This window comes from Citrus sinensis, chromosome 3, assembly GCF_022201045.2.
Source record: "Citrus sinensis cultivar Valencia sweet orange chromosome 3, DVS_A1.0, whole genome shotgun sequence".
Classification (NCBI taxonomy): Eukaryota; Viridiplantae; Streptophyta; class Magnoliopsida; order Sapindales; family Rutaceae; genus Citrus; species Citrus sinensis.
The window spans coordinates 1810161-1831482 of NC_068558.1; the positions used below are offsets into that span (position 1 = coordinate 1810161).

At 35.2% G+C, this 21322-nt stretch overlaps 3 protein-coding genes across 6 annotated transcripts; 1 reads left to right on the forward strand and 2 right to left on the reverse strand.

Annotated features, from left to right (window-relative positions):
- The first annotated feature begins 32 nt into the window (after positions 1–32).
- LOC112498284 (gibberellin 20-oxidase-like protein) lies at positions 33–1592 on the forward strand. Its single transcript, XM_025098889.2, has 2 exons — positions 33–678; positions 776–1592. The coding sequence occupies exons 1-2, from the start codon at positions 323–325 to the stop codon at positions 1407–1409; spliced, it is 990 nt and encodes a 329-aa protein (XP_024954657.2). The 5' UTR covers positions 33–322; the 3' UTR covers positions 1410–1592.
- A 1390-nt stretch (positions 1593–2982) lies between these two features.
- On the reverse strand, positions 2983–7220 carry LOC102606766 (transcription factor GLABRA 3-like). Of its 2 annotated transcripts, none has more exons than XM_006476497.4 (8): positions 6045–7220; positions 5420–5680; positions 5230–5326; positions 5082–5096; positions 4793–4849; positions 3825–4685; positions 3377–3742; positions 2983–3277 (listed from the first exon to the last, which is right to left on the reverse strand). In XM_006476497.4, the coding sequence occupies exons 1-8, from the start codon at positions 6170–6172 to the stop codon at positions 3182–3184; spliced, it is 1881 nt and encodes a 626-aa protein (XP_006476560.2). In that variant the 5' UTR covers positions 6173–7220; the 3' UTR covers positions 2983–3181. The 2 variants fall into 2 exon arrangements, with proteins under 2 accessions (XP_006476560.2, XP_006476561.2); XM_006476498.4 differs by having other exon boundaries at positions 2984–3282; positions 6045–7217.
- A 10632-nt stretch (positions 7221–17852) lies between these two features.
- Positions 17853–21322, reverse strand: LOC102607238 (uncharacterized). Of its 3 annotated transcripts, none has more exons than XR_001508021.3 (6): positions 20405–21080; positions 19991–20057; positions 19383–19431; positions 18652–18807; positions 18398–18442; positions 17853–18096 (listed from the first exon to the last, which is right to left on the reverse strand). XR_001508021.3 is itself a non-coding variant. In XM_006476499.4 (6 exons), exons 2-6 carry the CDS (start codon positions 20651–20653, stop codon positions 18030–18032), a joined length of 477 nt encoding a protein of 158 aa, XP_006476562.2. In that variant the 5' UTR covers positions 20654–20658; positions 20894–21322; the 3' UTR covers positions 17853–18029. The 3 variants fall into 3 exon arrangements, 1 of the variants encoding a protein (XP_006476562.2); XM_006476499.4 differs by lacking the exon at positions 18652–18807 and having other exon boundaries at positions 20405–20658; positions 20894–21322; XR_008053577.1 differs by lacking the exon at positions 18652–18807 and having other exon boundaries at positions 18297–18442.

Sequence of the window (21322 nt, forward strand, 5' to 3'; positions counted from 1 at the left end):
TGTGATTATGGTGTAAAATAATTATCACTTATCTTTAAAAAGCATTGATTGAGATGGCCACAATGATCTGTCTCACCACCTCTTTATACCTGCCCAATCATAGTTATAATGGTGGGATTCAGATTATCATCGTCTATATAAAACCCTAAATTAGTGTTCTTCATTTCTGATTATGGTAAAATGTATCAGAATTTTTTTTCAACAGTTGGAATATAAGTCTATCTTATAACTTCTGACAGTTGACCCCTTTCTATGTGGAACATGCTTTTTATGTCAACATTTGAATCCAGCTGAGCAAACCATTGTATTTTTCAGTATAGTAATGCCAGAACTGCAGATTTCCGTTCGGCTACCTGTGTTGGATTTATCCCAACCGGTGTCTCCCTCCTTTCTATCTTCCCTTTCTGAAGCCTGTCAAGAATGGGGCTTTTTTTATGTAACTAACCATGGTATCTCCCAGGATATGTTTAAGAAAGTCTGTTCATTCTCCAAACGTATGTTTAGCAGTCCCACAGATACCAAGCTCAAGCTTGGACCATCATCATGCATCAAAACCTACACCCCTCATTTTATAGCTTCCCCTTATTTTGAAAGCCTGCGGGTTTCTGGTCCAGATTACTTTGCTGCCGCAAAGGCTTCTGCATGTGTGCTTTTTGGCCAACAGAGTTCTGACTTCAGGTAACATTTTCTTTAACATCCCACTGTCTTGGCACTACAGTTTTGTTAATCATTTATCTGCATTAGGTTAATGTTATCTTGCTTTTCAATTTCGTAGTGAGTTATTGCAAGAGTATGGGATCAAGATGGTGGAGTTATCTCAGAGAATCTCAAAGATTATATTAATGAGTTTGGGAGGTGATTATGAAAGGAAATTTTATGAATCTGAATTTGGTAAGTGTCAAGGGTATTTGAGGATCATAAATTATACACCACCAGAGACTGTCAAAGAAGATAAAGAGCTTGAAGGGCTTGGAATGCACACTGATATGAGTTGTCTAACGCTAGTCTATCAGGATGAGATTGGTGGACTCCAGATGAGATCCAAGGAGGGGGAGTGGATTGACATATTCCCATGTGAGAATTCACTAGTAGTTAATGTTGGAGATCTTATGCAAGCTTGGAGCAATGGGAGGTTAAGGTCATCTGAGCATCGGGTTGTTTTGAAACGATTCATAAACCGTCTCTCACTGGCTTTCTTTTGGGGTTTTGAGGATGAGAAGGTGATTCGAGCACCGGATGAAGTTGTGGGAGAAGGATGCTCAAGGATTTACAAGCCCTTCGTTTGCTTGGACTATTTGAAGTTTAGAGAAAATAATGACGAAGGTAAATTCGAGAGAATTGCGCATACTGTCAACGATTTTGCAGGGATAAAACAGAAGGGAGGTATGGCATCAGTTCTGGAGTTTTAGCTGGGTAAAAATGTACAATATCCAGTTAATTAAATTGTATCCAAATGTGAATGTGTATGTTCTGTATCGCCTGATCGGCTATCTGATGGTGACAAATCTTCTCTAAAGTCCGTACTCTGTTGGTGTAAGTGTGAGTTTGTTGTTATTATTGAATCCAACGACATTTTTGTTTTCTTGCCTTTACTTAATTGCTTTTGAGAAATGGGGCTTTGAAGACCCGACAGGCAATTCCAATAGTTACATTTTAATTTAACTCAAATGAGTAACAACAACTGGGTCAAAAGCATGATCTGTAAACTTAACAGTTAACAAGACCCAAATAGATAATGTCCTATTCCATTTCCGCGGCCAATTCAGTAGCATCTGCAGTATCAGGATTGAAGCAAATTCTTCATCAGTGCTTATTACGATCTAAAGGGGCTCGTGGTTTTCTCTTCGGTCATCTTTTTCTGTGGTCAATATAGTTATTTGAATTTAGCGGACGTATAAATAAGAATCCTTTTACTGTTTTTTGCATCTAATGCTAAATGATTGTTTAATTTTTTTTATTTTGGTTTAATTAACTATTTAATCTTTACATTTTGAAAAATCTCAAAACTCCCTCGTTTTAAATATGTTATTACTCTCTGGTCCTTTCTTTTTATTCACTTTTATAATAATACAATTGCTACTATATTTTTTTACACTAATTAATTTACTCGTTGAGAAAATTAATTATTCATTATGAATTAATCAATAAATATCAATATAAAGAACTAGTATTTTTCACGTCTTTACAACAATCTTGCTAATTATTACTTATAAATAAATTAATATTGGTGAACTTTAAACAATGTTTAATACCCTTACAACAATCTTACTAATTAATTATTTACAAATAAATTAGTTTACAAAGTTAATTCTTAAAAAATAAAAAAAATATTACACTAATTTTATTTTACTTTTAAGATAGATTTAATAAATTAACATTTTTTTTCTTTTTATTAATATTCCAAGAGTATTATTGTAAGGACATTATTGTAAAAGTAAAGAAAAAATAAGAGTATAATATAATTAATCATAATAAGACTTATTGACTTTAATATTAAAGAAGCTAGTGGGTTTTAGAACAATAGGACTGTTCCACCGCAATACAAATTTTTCTCTCCTACTGGTTCGCAACAAATATTATTTCCGCCATTATTTACGACGAGATTACGAAAGGCCGCTGCAAATTCTAGAGCCGTCTTTCAAATGACAAGCTCAGATAGAACCCATTGTCATAAAAGAATCGGATAAAAAGTTTGCATGATAAGACATAATAAAAGCATTCAAAGTTTTCCAGGATCAAAACTCTTCCTGGGTTGCACTATTAATTGCTGGCCAATGATTATTAACTTTTGAGGACACCTTTTGCTTGTTGCTGTCACTTTTCAACGAAGACATGTTGATTGCCCATTGCCACTAGGAAAAAATCACTTTCTTGATATGGATTGGTAGGTTCATTCTTAAGAAACCCATTAATTGCAAATCTTCATACAGATTCGTTTATGAAGGATTAATTCAAAGGGTCCCTCGGTGTGTTTCACATGATTACTCAAAGTTGATTGCGATCCCATCAAGGGTTTGGCGTAAGATACGTGCTTTTCATTCGAAGAAAGTTACATTATCATTTGTCAGAATAAAGCTTATTTCCCCGAACTATATTACTCTCTCGCACTCTTTTGAATTTGATTTTGCAAAATGCTCTCAACTGCACTACACTTCTTTCTTGGGACAATATATATAGGGGATCAAACAATTTCTGAGTATAAACCAAGATTCAACACTTCCAAGCAACTCTTTGTAGTGATTGTTTGATTATCCCAGCTGATGCGACATTTGATCCTCTGTACTGAATAAAATAAAACATGCATGGTTAAGAATAATTATGTTAGTTATAAAGGAAAAGATATTCTCAATATTTGCTTGCAATTTCACGTACGTACCTCACTTTTGATAGTAAGAGATAGAATGCCTCGATTGGTGGATGACTGAACCGAGTGGGAATATAAATGAAGGTTGCTTATTGCATCCATAATCTCGAGCAACATTCCTTCCCTCCATGGACACTTGATCTCAATTTGAACATCCTTTTCATTTATGCTCACATTTATATTATCTGCTGTCGCAAAACGTTCAAACTCTGGCTCCGACTCATAGATGTCACGAGATTTTCTCTTCTTTGCTCTACTAGTTTTGCTGTTGTCATAATTAGCCTCTAACTTTGCTCTGCAAGACTCCAATTCTTTGACTTTTCTCTCAAGCTCTTGTACGTATTCTATTGTGTCATCTAGTATAGATACTTTGTCAAACTGCAAACGAGTTAAAAATTTTAACCAAGTGATGAATGTTTAGTGATCAATAATTGTAAGGAATTGAGTTTTAATTAGCTACCTTGCTGACTGAAGGTACCATGGATTTGAGAATAACAAATCTTTCATTTAGCTTTCCCCTTTGCCTCCTCTCCGATTTTACATGGTTAGTAGCAGTTTCCTCAGCCTCTAGTCTCGAAACATCATCTTTAATGTGATTATCTTCCGACGACTCAAGCAATCTGTAATTAATTATCCGAGGAACTTCAAATAAGATCTTCTTCAATAACTTTTGTGAAACTCCGTCTCTTTGTTTCTTGCAACTCACCAATCCACCTTTCTTCCAACTGGCAAAGCTGGATTCTTGGCTGTGGTTTTGAAAATGCGGCCGCGAAACTAGCTGATGGGAGGTTTTTAGAAGGGAAGAAAGGACACTTTGATAGAGCAAATCATGGCCTTGGGGATCCAGTGAGGTTAGCTCTGTGGGATTACATTCTTCAACTTCTTGCAAACAATGGCCAATTTTTTTATCATCTTTTGAAGCAGAGACACATTTCGTAGCATCTACAAGTGTTTGGGAAATGCTGTCACTAGAATTCACGGAATGAACACAGTTACTGAACTCATCATCCATGACTTGCCAGCTTTGTACTTGAGAAGCCACCCCATTTATGCCTCCAACCATAAATGAATAATCTGCTGGTTGATTGTGCTTGATGCCACTAGAACCGTTGTTATCTGGAGAAGCCATTTCTAACACTTCATAACCCACAACTGGAACCATTGTAGTGTCAAGATTCTGTGAACAAAGTGCAGCACAAGCGAGATCTTTGTCATCTCTCATGTTTCCAGCACCGCTACTGGAATTACCGGAAATCATTGGACATGGAATCTCCATGAATGAAGTCTTAATGTGCTGAATAAAATCAGGTTCCTCCAACACCTTAAGAAAACAAGTCATGAAGTATCAATAACTTGAACTGGCACTGTAATGTGCAAAGCAAAAATCTGAGAGATTGTAATCAAACGGGGATCTGATAGAAAAGTTACCAGCTCAGTTACCCCCAACTCAACCACACCATGCAAATGTGGGAAGCATACTACTGTCTGAAAAATAAATAAATAGATAAATAATAGAGAGGAATTATGACTGCTCTTATTTGTACCAAAACATATATTTTATATTAGATTTACTTGTACCAAATCATATATTTTATATTAGATTTACTTTGTTTCCATTTCTCATTTGTGCAAGATTCTTGACTCTAGAAATGGAAACTCAATAAGATGCTAGTAAATGCGTCATTGAAAAAGATATAGAGGGAAAGAGAAACTGCACCTGAATAGATGCACTCTGAGAGATGCAGTGCCGGTTTATGAAACAAAGACCAAACACAGAAAAAAAATATTTAGATTCTTCTTCCAATTTGAATTTCTTAGCCAATTGGTATCATTTTAGGCTGAAAATTTAGTTCTCAGTATCCTACCTTTGCCAGCAGAGAACGACTGAACACTTTGCTGTCTGCATACTGAGCATTGCACAACCATATAGGCTGATTATTTGCAAGTGCCCTTCCTGGCAACCTAAGAGCAACGTAAGCGAAAATTTAATACAACAGGGATTATTGTGTATGCAATTTCGAAGGGTTGAGTACAAAGATGTGTGGTCAAAATTACCCTTCACCGATGTTGAAGTTAAATGACATGCAAACCAAGTAATACCACTCGGTATCAGTAAGATCTTCAGGGGACAATGCCGCTGATGGTCTTTTGCTGGCAGCTTGTGGATGACTCTCACCAGCCGAAAGAGATTCGTATAATTCTCTCAATTGCTCACTCCTTTGCAAACCCAATTGGTTGGAACTGAGCTCTACTGATTGAATTGTTTTCCTTGTCTTAATATCTCCATTGTAGTAGCCATCACCCCACTCCAAGACCCTAAAATATCATTCACAATCGAAAGAAGAGTAAAAAAGAAGTAAAAAAGTAAGATGAAAACAAAAACAAAAACAAAAAATCAACTTTTGAGCTCTCTAGTCCAGCAGGCCAACATGTCCCTAAATCTGGAACTAGATTGTCCCCATTTGTCTACGTCAATTTTGAATCTTAAGCAGACCCAATTGATAAAAAAGAACAAAAGCCAGAGCAGAAAATCATTTTCGCATATATTAAAACAAACTAACTTGAGTGTTTGTTCATTTTATATCCGTGCTCGAAGGAAAAATGTATATATTTGAGAAGAAACAAAAGGGAAGCAGAACAGGGATAAGCCAGAACTGAAAGAAGAAGGAACTTTGAGTACCCAGGTTGTGTATCTGAAATGGTCCAGAAAATTGCATAGCTCCACTGAATGCTTCTCACAGCAAGAGCGAGCTGTTTCTTCAGGCTCTCTGGCACTCTCTTCTGATTTTGAATCTTAGTAGTATCCATTTGATGAAATGCAAAAAGAAAGCTTAATCTAAAAAGCAAGGTACTGAAAAACCAATCACACACTAACAAATCTTGCTCAATTCTTGATTCCTCATTTTCAACAGACTAAAACATCTAACCTTTATGGGCGTTTGGCAAAACTGTTCTGTTTCGAAAATAAAAAGCAAAAGCAGCCCGGACTCAGACTCAGACTCTACAGAAGTAGCTGAACCTCGAGGGTTCGTAACTCAAAGATGGCCGGGAGTTTTTGGGTAGCCGTGTAAAGCTGGTGTCATTAATCTTTATCAGACAGATGTACAGGACGTGAGTTAAAAGGTCCATTACTGTAATGGAATGGACCAGTAGCAATTAATTCCTTGTTGTAATTTATACATTCTCAGGTCACTCACTTTGATGAACGAAAAATAATAATAATAATGGTAATAGTATCTTAGCATCAATCTCAAAAAATGGCACTAAATAACCCAATAAAAGAGTAGGAAGCAAAGCACGCACACAAGAAGATAACTTATTGGTTCTTTTTAGTTGAAGAGGGTAATAAAGATCTGAACTTTACTGACCCAGCAAACAGAAACACTTGGTCCTACAAGCTGATCACACAAACACAGCCACTATCTCCAGTCTAAAGACTAAAGTAGTTGCAATAATTTTTCACTCACAGAACCAAACCATCAAACCAGTAGCTCAATCAACAAAAAAAGGAAAAATGAAAGACAAGTACAATTGAAAACAATGAAGTTCGTTTCAAGTGAAATATGATTTCATGTATATGCTCTGCAAGTGCTTTGCTTCGATTTGTGTTCATGGCTTTTGGAGATATCAAGATACATAAAGCATGCATATATATGAATTGAAGAGTTGCGTGAGAAAGGCTAATAGCCTAATAGGAAATGAAAGATAGGACAAAGAAAGAAGATAGAAACGTGGAACTGGTGCAAAAATTACAATAAACAGTGGGTCACATGAACATTTACGCAGTGTCAAATCGAAGGAGGGATTTGGTGAGAAATAATAACGAATAAAAAAACCAAGTCATTTATTCCAATGAATACTGCTTCTTCAAGTCTCTCTTGTTTCTGCTTGAGGATTCTCTAATTACGCTGAAAATAGAATTCTCCAGTTTATTATTCCTGTAAATTCTGATTAAAAGTTTGAGTTAAATGGATAGTTTATTGAATAATTTTTTTTATTTTTACCATATTATATACTTAATATGGTGGTAAAAGTGTCAGTTGATATTGATGATGAATGTTAAAAGCACTTTTTAATAGAATATTAAAAGCCTTTATTTTAGAAAAAGTGTCAAAATATTAGCAAGCCAACAAAGCAGAGGGACGGACCCTGAAACAATGCAATTCCTTTCACAACCCAAAAATAACTTAAAAAGCCAGACTTTCATGATAGAATTCAGTAAATTACTGTCGCTAGCTCTTCTAATTAAGAGAATTGCTATTACATGAAACATTAATTCATTGGAGAATTTGCAGAATGCTTACATATGTGTGTGTGTTTTTATGCGTGTGAAAATGGAAATAAAAATAAATGGGAATGGTGCTGGCAAGAAGCCCATCGTGTTCCCGCACCCCCACTCTATTGGAATTAATTTGGAAACAGAAATAGACATAACCATAGCCATAAGCCATAGCCTTTTCAGAAGCTATAGCTATACTCACTATGAAATTAAATGGAGCTTTTGCGAAGCCGAAAAGCATCCACATGTGGAAGTAGAGCAAAGGCAATATTTTGTTGAGAGAAATCAAGCGTGCCTTTTTTCATCCAAGACATCTCATTTTAATAAACCATTAGGGTTTGGGCAACTGACTAGAGTTATTCTTTCGTAAATGTAAAAAAAATGGTTTGAGCGCCCACATATGTATTGTAAGGGTTTAATTTAAATTTTATTCCTCAAACCTTAAGTGATGGTAGTCTTTTTCCTAAGAGTAGAGTTTACGTCCTTTGAATATTTGAGAGGGTTAAAATTTAGGCAGTGCCACATATAAGATTTAATGTAAACTGATCTCAATAATTGTATGATTGTAAATATTATGAGCAATAATTTCCTAAAAAAAAAAGACATCTCATTTTAATAAAATAAGAAATATTATTAACAAATAAAAATATATATAAATTTTAATGTCCTTACTGCTTAAGTTTCAATTTAAATTTTCTTAGTTAAAAGCTTATAAGACCCATGCATGCTACTACTTCAGAGGCTAACTAATAGCTAACGACTAATAAAAAGAAAAAAAAGCTAAGTATCATCAATTCACCATAAAAAAAATTTACTACTTAATCTCTCAATATATATACATACCTCTTAACATTTCTAAACTCGAGCCTTTAACCTTATTGAAATTTTTAAGTTCATGTTTTACCAAACTTCTTTTTTTTAGGATTAAGGTCCCTTTCATTGGTGTTTTTAAATTAAATGGCCTTTTAATATACCTTTCAGTGCCATTTCTATGCACCAAAAATTATAGATTCTCCCCTAAATATATGTAAAAATACTTAAAACCAAATTTAATAAATTATGACACTCATACCTGTCAAATTTCAGATTTCCTGTGGTTTTGATGGTGCAGTGTTCTTTGTTGGTGGCTATGGCTCCGGTGATGACTACTTCTGGTCGTTGTAATGCAGCCACGGCTCATGTTTTTTTTTTTTTTTTTTTTGCTAATTTCATGAGTAATGTTTTGGTATGTCTAGTAAATCCTAGAACTAGAAGAAATTGGACAAGATGGTTGGTATTTCGTACCTTTCTAAAAAAGCAGAGATAATCTCCTAGCAATAGCATTCAGGATGAAAACGAACTCTTTGGCTCGTTCTACTTTAGTAGAAATTGAAATTATGTGTATGTACGAAGAGTCAAAGAAAATAAAAAAGAAATTGATGATATAATACCATATAATAATATCCAATTGAAATGGAAATGAAATAAAATTTAAATTAAATTAACGAGATCGAGTCAACATTACTTATTCACAATCGGTGATGAAAGAAAATATTATCAAAATATCATCATTTTCACTACGAAGTTTTTATGTAGAGATGTAGAGATAATTTCATGGCTTGACCCGTCGGATTACACTTATATGTCCAAATCATTACAGTTCGATGTAATTAATGACACATTACTAAATCATGTAGAATTTACAAATAGTTGCGCAAGTTAAAAGTGTAAGACAACCTAATTAAGACTTCATTTGATACAAATTTTCAAATTAAACTTATTTAAGTAGAATTTTATTGGTAAAGTTTTTATTTAACAAAAATTTTATTAAAAATTATAAAATTATTTTAATAGATAAGTTTTTTAAAATGAAGTTATAAAATGCTTAAAGGCTCTACTAAAAAAAATAATTTTTCAAAATAATTTTTTAAAGGAATTAAATAAGATTAAAAATTAAGTATTTAAATATTTAATATTTAAAAGAATTTTAACCTCTGATCCCAATTCCCAAAAATAAAAAATGTGAGCTCTTATTGACAAAGACAAAATGACTTATTTAACCTTAAAAAATTCTACTGAAAAAACATTTGAACAACAATAAAAAAATAAAAAAAAAAACTTATATGATTAAATAGATATTTATAGCCATTAAATAAATCATTAATCATACCAATAAGGCATAAACACTGACGATATTTCAACTCAATACTGATACCAACCTGACAGAAACGGCAACTTACGAGTGCCGTTTGACTTGTTCTTGTTTTTTTAAGAAAAATAAATTGGAAGTTTGAAACAAAATTAAAAACAAAAAAAAAAATTCCAAATTGCAAAATCCTCGGCAGAACCCAACTTCTATCTACGTGGGCCATCGACTTGGAGCTTAGAGTCAGACTGGACGTTATAAAACGTTCTCAAACAACAAACTTAATTCGAAAATTTATGATATGTTTTGAATTAAACTTTATTTTATTTCGTATCTTAAAATTTGTTTGGTATTGATATTTGGTAATTATAGTTTAAAATGTATAGTATTAAAGTGTTTAGACTAGTTACTGTAATTTAAAAATTATATTGATATAATTTTTTACTTGTATAATAAAAAATTTAATATATCTTTAATAATTTTATCAAAATTATATTTACTACATATTATTAATTTTTATTTTATAATTATGATTTTTTTTTCCTCACAGCAGCCGTCTCTTAAAGATACAACACATCAATTCCAAACATAACCTTACTCTTACGGATCCTCAAAGTTTTAACATCATTTATAAAAGATGAAAAAATCTTTCATTTTTTGTTACCCTACTAACAGATTCGTCTGGTGACCCATTAATTAGAGCTTTTTTTTTTTAATAAAAAAATTTGAATTATCGGTCATTGGATCTTTTTGCTCGCAATCTAACGGCTAATCCGCTACAAGACAAACAGTGGGGTTACTTTACCACCTAGGCAAAGTAGCTGGACCCATTTCTAAAGACGATGGTGGATGACACCTGTCAATTGGACCTTACCCAGCGTGATTGGAGCTTACGACACGTGTGAGTTATTGAATAAGGAAAATGTTATTTTGACCCGAAAAAAAATTGTATTACAAAATTGTGATTAAAAAAAAAAAAAGGAAAGATTAAAATGTCTTGATAAAAAATAAATTGATTAATGACTACCTGATATTTTAGCCTCTTTATGTTTTTTTGTCAAAATTTTATAACTAAACATCTGACTAAAGAGTCAATATTGATAAAAATATAGAATTAAGTCATGAGTTCACACACACACACACACACACAAAATTATAAGACGCCGAAGAAGATACACGTATAATTGAAGGTCTGAGGTTACATCCATGGAAATCAATTGGGCGCTTCATTCTCTCCAACCTGAACCTTCACCCATGCATGTAGCTACTAGCCACGCCCACGTAGCACGTGGATGTGGTTCTTGTTTGATCACACATTTAAACAAACCCCATTCACTAATAAACAAGTAGAATTCTTTTTTTCCAAAAAAAAAAAATTATATAGAATAAATAAATTTGGGGCTGATTGCGGCGAGTTGTTAATTTTAATTAATTGCTGACCTAGCTACCTGTCAAACAGTTTATTGATGGGGGCTTCTATTGACTTTATCGGTATGGGTGGCGGAGAAATAACCTTTCCTAATTTGAACTCTTTGAATTTTTTAAGATCTTATATCATTTATCTTTGAGTGATAATATATGTGCATAATTTAATTTTTTTACTTTATTTATTTATTAACTACCAATCACTCATATATATTTTTACTCAGGAAGAAATCAGATCAGAAGAGAATCTTAATCCGTGCGTGATAAAATTTTATAATTAAGAATCTCTAATAAATTGAGTGTCAGATCTGTAATAAATTTTAAAAGGTCCGGTTATATTGAAATTCCTATAAAATAAAATACGTCTTCATAACTACACAATTAAAATTATAATGTATTTTTTACTATTTATCATTTTAGTTATGTAGCTATAATTTACCCTCTATCTCATAACTACTCCCAAAGTAGTCATTCCCTTTTAACAATATAAGTTGTTAATTGGTTTGCTCGTGAACTTCTTTGTTTGCGGTTTCAATGGCGAAGTTATTCTGATTTTTTTCACTCTTCTAGCATTAATTTGCTGCTCCATAATGATCCACTAATAATAATGCTATGTCGAATTTAATATGATGGTGGGATCAATCTTTGTTTGGTGCTTTTATATCTTTTAGAAACACGATATGGTCATATGATTATATTGCGATAAAATTAATTAGTCATATGACTATAGCATGATCAGAAGCATTCATCTTGTATCTTGTCATACACACGAGATTCAAAGTTTGAAATCAAAAACAAATTTCTAGTGATTATATTTACTCATACTAATTAGCATCGACTAAAGAAACCTATTAATCTTCTATAAAAGATTTATAAAACCAAACAACTCCTCATCCTCAAGTCCCAAAACGGTAGACATATTGAATGATGGTAAACTTAACCCCTCCCGGCCTCCCCCCCCCCCCACCACCCAAGAGAAAAAAAAAAAGGCATGTGTCATCCACATCCTTCTTTCTCTACATTACATATATTGATTTGTTGAGACAACAAGCTAAGAAATGAAAATTCCTCAATTCGTATTGTTAATTGAATATTAAATCCTATTAAACTAGTTCAATTGATAAAATCTACCATATAGAATCAAGAGATGTAGACTCTAGCGTTCCAATTCAATTTATGTAGCTGAAGGGAGTATTAAGATACCATTAGTCCATAACTTCGGAAAAAAAATATATTAAACCCTATTCTTATCATATTTGTGATAAACAACGAAACCCTAGCCATAGCTAGGAACTTGTGGTCCTTCGGTTGAAGAAAGAAACAATAATTTTTTACCATTAATTAAATAAAAAATAATTTAGTTCATTATTCGTGGTGTGAGTTCAAAATACAAACACAATTAGTCAATCATTGATTTCTTGCCAAGAAAAGCATCGAACATAGGAAGTTAGGTACCCACCAGGGCCACCACCATACAAGTGCCCCCCCCCCCCCCCCCCCCCCCCAAAAAAAAAGAATCTAAAAGATCTGCGAGAATATATGATATAAGGATAACAAAAATTATTTCTAGTTTTGGACCAAATGCAGTAAATGCTAATTAATAACTCATTCTGTCTTTTTTTTTTTTTTCTCATTTTCACTGATAAATCTCGAGAAATTTACATTTCTAATTACTTTTATAAAATTGTTAGCAAATTCAGTCACGTAACAAAATTTCTTATTATAATAGCTAATAGTTACACACACTCATGGACAATGGAGTGTATGTAATAAATTTCTCATTATAATATTTGGGAAATTTACACCAATAACCATAAATTTTTTTGTTTTTTTCATCTTAACCCCTCAAACAAATTTCTATCAACATTAGCCATAAAAGAACCGTTGAGACCAAATTACCCCTCTCTCTCATCTCCCTTTCCTCTTCCTCTTGCCTTCTTCTCTCCAGTTCTCTACTAATTTCAGCATCCACCTCTTTTTTCTTCTTCTCTCTCCTATAATCCTCGTAATCGTTCGGTCTAGCGGGGTCGTGCTCCTTGATTACGGTCGAAGTGACGTCAACCAATGCCGGTTGCGGCAGCGCTACCACGTCGTCGGGGGAAGGTGCGATTGCAGGTGAGGAATGGGGTCTAGTCGGGAGAGAATTTTGGGTGGTTTTGGGTTTGGATTGGGGCTTGAGAATGGTTTGTGGTGGCGCGAAAATTGACTAGATAGTGGTGGTCGTGTTGGTGGGTTTGTCCTCATCGGAGGGTGGAGGTAGGTCTCCATACAGCCCGCCTAGCATTTCGCAACGTGGCTTTTAATGGAAAATCCCGGGGAATTTGAATTCCGAAATTGGATTTTGGAGAATTAAAAAGCTGATTTTGTTTTGTTGTTTGGGTTGTCGGATGAGATTCGATCTGAGGTAGAAGAAAATATTACATACGAATAAGAAGAGACGAACAAAGACGAAAGGACTGGCGAAAACAAATAAATACTGAGGTAGAAGAAGGCAACCTGTCGCACCAAGCATGGTGCGACAGGTGCCTGTCGCACCAAAGCATGGTGCGACAGGTGCCTGTCGCACCAAGACTTGGGCCTGTCGCACCAAGCTTCTTTTCGTTTGTAAAGAAGGGTAATTTGGGGAGAAAAGCGTATGTTTGGCTAATGTTGATAGAAAAAAGTTGAGAGGGTTAATTGTGAAAATAGCAAAAATTTTATGGTTATTTTCGTAAATTTCCCATAATATTTGCTTCTAATTACCTGCACAATGATGGCCATCACCCGGAGAGTTGAATAACTCTCACCAACACTCGTCCTCCATCGCCCGTGAGAGTTGAAAAGCTCTCGGCTAACTCTCATGGACGATGGTCTCTATTGCCTGAGAAATTTACAAAAATAATCATAAAACTTTTACTATTTTCACAATTAATCCTCGAAATTTTTTTCTATCAACATTAGCCAAAGACACGCTTTTCTCCCCAAATTACCCTTGTTTACAAACTAAAAGTAACTTTCTTTCTCCCCTTTTATCAAACCAAACGCAGCTTTGCACTCTTGAATCATCACCGGCGACGGCAAAAGGCAACAGTAAACGCCGATGGTGAACGGTAAAAGTGAAATCTGATCATAATTCATCCGGATCCAACACCAATCGGCACCACTGAGTGGTTTAAGTTATTTTCTAAACTTGCGAGAGAGTTTCAGTGCAGTTGCTTGCTGCGAGTCGTTGGACAATCAACACGAAGCTATGTGCGACAGGTGCATGTCGCACGAAGCTATGTGCGACATGCGCCTGTCGCAGATAGGCGCCCGTCGCACAATTGATCACTATCATTTTCCAATTCGTCAAAATGGTTTCAAGTGAATGAAGAGATCTAGTCAACTGTTAGCTATAGCTAGGGTTACTTTGATCTCTTGATCAGCTCGTTCCCATCCTAAACGCTGATTAAATAACATATATAATATAAGTAGACCATTTTAACATACTTATTAAGTCACAGAACTGCTCCTTATATCATGTTGATAATAATATCAAAATCCAAAATCCAAATAGCTAGCTAAAATGGCATTCATCTGCACTTGCAACTGCACCTTGATGCATATAACACCATGCTGCCACCATATCTGCCGACTGCTATTGGCTCTTCTTGTGCTTTGGCTTTTACGAACCAGAACCAAGTAACGCAACAAGATGCAGGTGCAAATGCAGATAAAGAATACATCTTAGCATCCTGTTCCTGTAGCATATTGGACGTCTATACATGAGGATATTGGGGCCCACCTCCGGCAGGCCGTCGTCGTAAAGGAGCGGGTAGAAGTTTACGAGCCCATGCGCCATTTTGTCTTTGCCGCCCCAGTCAACATGGCACCCGTGCTGTGTGTGGCCGCCTGTGAGCTCGTCGGGGGCCACCGCGAACAAGCCATTGTTGCTGCTGCTGCTTTGCATGTCATGCATGCAGCCTCGTTCATTCATGCAAACCAAATACGAAGCTTCTCATGGCGGATGCAATGCTTCCGTTTGGGCTGGAGTTGTTGGCCAGCTCCGACAACCCGGCCGGAAACAACTCGGGTCGGATTTTACGTGTGATGGTTGAGATGACACGCGCCATGGGATCACAAGGTGTTGTGGAGGGGCAGTACAATGAGCTACAATGTAGTCAATGTGATGAGATGATGATCGGAAATTGAATGGTACTACAGATGTGGAAATGACCTATGAAACATACAAGAAAAATGAAGGTGGGTTGCACACGTGCGGTGCGGCGTGTGGAGCAATATTAGGAGGTGGGAGTGTGGAGGAGATCGAGTTATCACTGAACCTTCAACTGCTAGCTATGTGCGACAGGGTGCCTGTCGCACGAAGCTTTGTGCGACAGGCACCCTGTCGCCAGATTCACCCACGACTGCAGTTCCCTGAAACTCTCTCGCAAGTTCAGAAAATAATTTATACCACTCAGTGATGCCGATTGGTGTTGGATTCGGATGAATTATGATCGGATTTCACTTTTATCGTTTGCCGTCGGCGTTTACCGTTGTCTTTTGCCGTCACCGGTGATGATTCAAGAGTGCAAAGTTGCGTTTGGTTTGATAAAAAGGGAGAAAGAAAGTTGCTTTTGGTTTGTAAACAAGGGTAATTTGGGGAGAAATGCTTGTCTTTGGCTAATGTTGATAGAAAAAAGTTTAGAGGGTTAATTATAAAAATAACAAAAGTTTTATGGTTATTTTTGTAAATTTCCCCTATTGCCTTGGAGATGATGATAAGAAATTCATTCTGTTAAGTGGCTAATTTTGATAATAATATTGTAAAAGTGGCAAAATAGGTAAATTTCCCATAAATTTGGCTCTCTGCTTAATGAATTTATGTATCATCAATTCCACTAATTCGAATTGAAGATTGTATTTGTACGTGGGGTGTGATTAATCTGCACATTGTTTCCACAATGAAATTAAAATTCCAACAATCATCCAAAATCTAGTTCGTAATTAACCTCTCCCATCATAAAATTTCAACCATTGTTAACTTATCGGGAATGGGAGATTCTTTTCATAAAAAAAAGCATGAATCTCACTCACGGTATATAAAATGGCGGGTTGTCCTTAGACCTGTTTTCAATATAATAGAGTCGTAGAGATTGCGATTTTTTCTTTTAAATATTATATTAGAGAGTACAAAATAAGAGTGGAGTTATTGGCACCCCTCTAAGTTCCTAAAAAAACCCCTTTTCTGAGTGCACCGCTTAAATATTTTTATATATACATCACTTCTCAAAAATCACATTTTAATTCCAAAATTACCCTCATCACTTTACCCTTTTTTCCTTTTTTAGGTTTTAAATTCTCATCCTTCATATTTATATTTAGAACTTATTTATTTGTATCCATTCATTTCTCAAAACTAATCTTATTGATTTAATTTACAATAAATCGATTAACTTTTTCTTTTCTAGTCTTAAATTTTATCCCCAACTACTGGTTTTCAATCCAATCTTCTATTCTTCGCATTTAAAAAAAAAATAATAATTCGATCTAGTTAGCTAGTATAAAAAATCAACAAAAAAATATATTTTCTTATATCTATCACAAGATCAAAAGAATGTGGGAAGCATAACAAATAAAGAGGTGAATCAGCTGCTGAAGAGTAGATGTTGTTATGGAGTTTTAATTACTTAAATATTTAGATTTTATTTTTTTTGCTTTTAAAGTGTATTTATTTTTATTATCATAGTGACTTGATGACACTCTAGTGGATTTCATTTCAATTTCAATTTGAAGTATTTGCTAGTTAAAAAAAAAAAATTGTTGCAGTTGCCGCCCCCGGGGGGGGGGGGAGGGGTTGTTCATTTGTTAAAGATGACGAAGGGGGTTAATTTCGGAAATAAACCAGAGTTTCAAATCACACTGCATTCATCAATTTACTTTGGGGTGCGGCAAGGAAAGGGGTTTTTTAAGGAAAGTAGTGGTGTGCCAATAGCACCACTCACAAAATAAATATTGATAAATAGTGTCCATGTAAGCTGGGATCTAAAACCCAGCCCAATACTTGTCGGAATCTGTTGTGGTGTGTCAAAATTAAAACTCCAACCCTAAAATCTAAAACCAAAGTAATATATTAAAAAATTAAAAAAGAAAAGAAAAAAGCTCAGACCCAAGACGTTCAACCCTCAAACGATGGGATAATGAAATGCGTGACCAACTCAATTAAAGAGTTTTTAAAGAGTTGTTGACAGAGATTGAATTTCGAAAAATGAGTATCAGTTGCTGTTATATTTGGCGGCGATGCATAGTTTGCTGGTTTTTGTAATTAACATAGAAAACGTATTAAATTGCTTTCAGGGAAATTATTACTTAATAATTTTTGAGATTTAACGATTCTGAGCTCCCCCTCGTACATGAGCTTTGTGGAAGTTGTGACAAAGGTGCTTGGTTAAATTTTCTTTTGAACGCCAAAGGATCCCCAAAAGTCCCTCTCTTTGCTACAGAAAAGCCAACGTGGTTGATAATGTTCGGTGGTGTGTGTGTGTATATATATGGTGTGGTCTTCAATTCTTCAGCTTTTGTATTGCAGATTGTTTCTGGATGTGTGCGTTTAATCCATATTACAAGTTCTCACCGCAGAAATTGCAAGTCCTAAAATACAATTCAAGAATGCTGGATCACGTGCAATGTTTGCCAAAAACTAACTCCAGAAAGCAAGTTTACTTGTTGAAGGCAAAAATATATACAATCTTCAGAAATCACAATATCTCAATGTTTCAAAGGCCATCCCAGCACTTAATAATTAAGACTTAAAGCATAAAACCAATTCATGATCAATACTAAGCTAAAAAAAGTTTATGTTACTGATGTAACTTACATTACAGAGGTCGAACAAGTCTGTTTACAGCTGTGTCCAGAGCATCTACATTCCTCCTCAGGAATTTTCTTCACAAGAATTAAGGAACCAAAATACCACAATGATTAGGGATAAGCCAATTAAAGTATCACATGGTGCAATGATGAACATTTTTAAAATCTGGAGAGAAACAAAATGAAATATGAGTTTCTCTGCCATCTTTATGAAATAGCAACAAATAAGCCACCTTCTCATCCACCCACATCCATTTAAGAATAAAGCAGGATACACCAATGGATCCTTCCTTAGCAGCTCAAAGAAGCAGAAAAAGAGCCAGAGCAATGTAAAACAAATCACATATGACACACCGAGTACAGTGGAAAAGGATACAGTTGTGCAGCTAGATTGTCGATGCCTTTCATTTCCTCATTTAATCTGAAATTGAAATCAGAATGATGGATCAGATCAGGCTGTAATAACCATGAAAAAGAGTTAAACTTTTGGTATGCATGCTACTGGTGTGTGGTTCCCATTCAAGTTGAGGAAAAAAATGCATGCAAAAGTCACCAATAAACCAAGTTACAATCAAAATTCATTTTATCAGTCTGCACACTGGCAGGTTTTCTCTGCCTTACAAGTCTGACCTTTGGCACTGTTATAGCAAAGAAGACTTTACAAAATAGTTTCTTTCTCTGATAGCATCTTAGGTGGCTCAAAATTTTCTCTGATGGCATGAGTCAGACACACACTTATATTTGCAAGAGCAATGGAAAATTGGCGATGTATGGTTTAGAGAGAATCTGCATATGGCACCAAAATTAATACCAGTAGATTTGTCTAAATTCGGAAATAAATCAGATAAAATAAATCCAAAATATGGTTCCTGGAAGGTAGCTTCAACTTATATCTATGAGAATAAGACAATACTCCAGACCTATATTTCACATAAGACTTCTGAATCTCTAAAATCTCCAAGTGTCAGCTACAGCAATTACCCAAAGCTCCTTATTTTTGGAATATGAAAGCAATCATTTAACAATGTATTAAGGTTTTGTAGTCATTAGATCAATAACATGTTAATCAGATCATTCGAAACTAAACAAATGGCAATGAAAAGATCAATGAAGCATTCCAATTCCACCACATAACTTCCTCCATCAGTGCAGCTCAAAGTAATAGGCAAGACCTCATTCGGATGCATTATAGACAACCACTAAAAATAAATAAATAAACACAGTTCTTTGTCATATGCATCATCACTTCAGTTCAGCAATTTCTTACTTCACTTTTTGGACCAAAATCTACATTTATTTCCAACATTTTTCAATTCTTGAGTATTTTGCATAAAAGACTAAAAGCTGCAATAGAAAGATACCTGAGACATGAATTTATATAATGATTTCCTTTTGTTGCTGCATCAAGGACTGCCAAGTATGAGGACAAGGAAGGTTTGTTAAAAAATCATCATATCAAATGAAAAAAATGTTACAAGCATCTGGTTTATGCAATTAATAGCAAGAGAACGACCCAAACATGACAAGTACTGAAACCAAAGAGGTTGCTTCGACCTGCCCATACAGAAATCCTACTGCCCTTCCACCTCATTTTGCAGCATAAGTACAGAGATTTAAACAATTAGTAGTGCTTCTAAATGTCATGGGATTTTAAGCTTGGTTAATTATGTTACAACAAATTGTGGGCTATGGGATTGATGAATCATTAAGGGTCCATTCAGTACAGTTGATGGGGAGCTGTAGCTTAAATGCTACAGTTGTGAAGGGTTCAGTAAACTCTTAAGCCAAGGTGATTTTATCTGACTGTTGTTTGATAAAAAAAAAAACTCATAACAGCTTTATTATTTTTGTCAAAAATATTACTCAAAGTCATATTTACCAAGGATAATGAATTTTTATTTCACTGCTAGAGGTTTTTTCCCCCTCCTCTCACAACAGCTGTGGCTTAAATAAAAATGTTTCGATTTACCTGATTCTTGAAGGCGGCCTGCAGCATCACTAAAGCATTGCATGTGATCAACTGAGCTGCTAGTAACCTACAATAATCACATTGCTCTATAAGATAAATTTCACATGCCCGAGTCCTAAATTTCACAAAGAAAAAGGACAAAGAATTATGCACCACTGAATCAGGTCTATGAACGTGAACTAGTAACAATTAAAAAAGAAAAAAAAAAGGCCATATAAAGTTTGAAAAAAATCACTAAAATAACATATAATTTAAGCTTGAGGAACCAGAATCTAATATAAGAAAATTTTCCTAGGAATTTACATATTAACAACAACAACAACAATAATAATAATAAATAATTCAAAGAAAAGTAACTTTAAAATTCACAAGAATACTGAAACTTATGAATTCAGCAGAGGTCTGTGGAGGTACCTCAGATAGAGCCAGGCGGAGGGAAGCAAAGAGGGAAGAAAAGCTGTCGGCAATGGCGACGGAGTCTCTCTCCACCACCTCAAGAGCTTTCACGATGTCGTTTTGATTGAAGGATGGTTTCGGTTCGGTGCTCTCGAGTCTATCGGGATCCCGCGTGGGTTCGGCAGAAGTTGACTGAGGAGCATTATCGGGGTCCGAGCATGGGAACTCTGGATGCTGAGTAAACTGTTGTTGTTCTTCTTCCTCCATCTCGCCTTGCGCGATGATTAGAAATTAGAAAATATTCTTCAATTTCTTTTTCTCTTAAATTTTAATGGACCGGGTTTGGACCGGGTTTCCTTTTCTTAAGTGGACCGGGACACTTAAATAAACGCCCGTCAAAATGAACCACCACCAACTACAAACTCACTTACAAACACACACAAACTCGCTCTCGATACTGTCGTTAGAAAGAGAAAGGGGAAAAAAAAAACAAAAAAAAAACTTTACCTTTTGTCTCAGTTGTGGAGATGGCGACTTGGAATCTAACGGAATGGGTGAATCTCGTGGCGCGACCTTGGGATAGTGATTCGCTGACTGTTGCAGATCAAATGGAGCTCCTTATGCCCGGTTTAATTGATCATCGTCAAGAGTTGCCGAGTCGTCGTCGTGATGAAAGCAAACAAGCAAATACAAATATGAAGAGGGTGAAAATTGAGGAGTCGCAGTCCTGCTGCTGCGCCATTTGCTTGGAGGAGTTCTCAGTTGGATCAGAGGCTTGTTGCGTGGGTTGCTCTCATATGTATCACGACGATTGCATTGTCCGGTGGTTGAAAAATAACAATTCGTGTCCCTTGTGTCGCCACAGGTTGGCTGTGTCTTCTTGTTCTTGATTGGAATTGGGATTCCTCATCCCGAAGTTGTAACCATGGTTGGGTC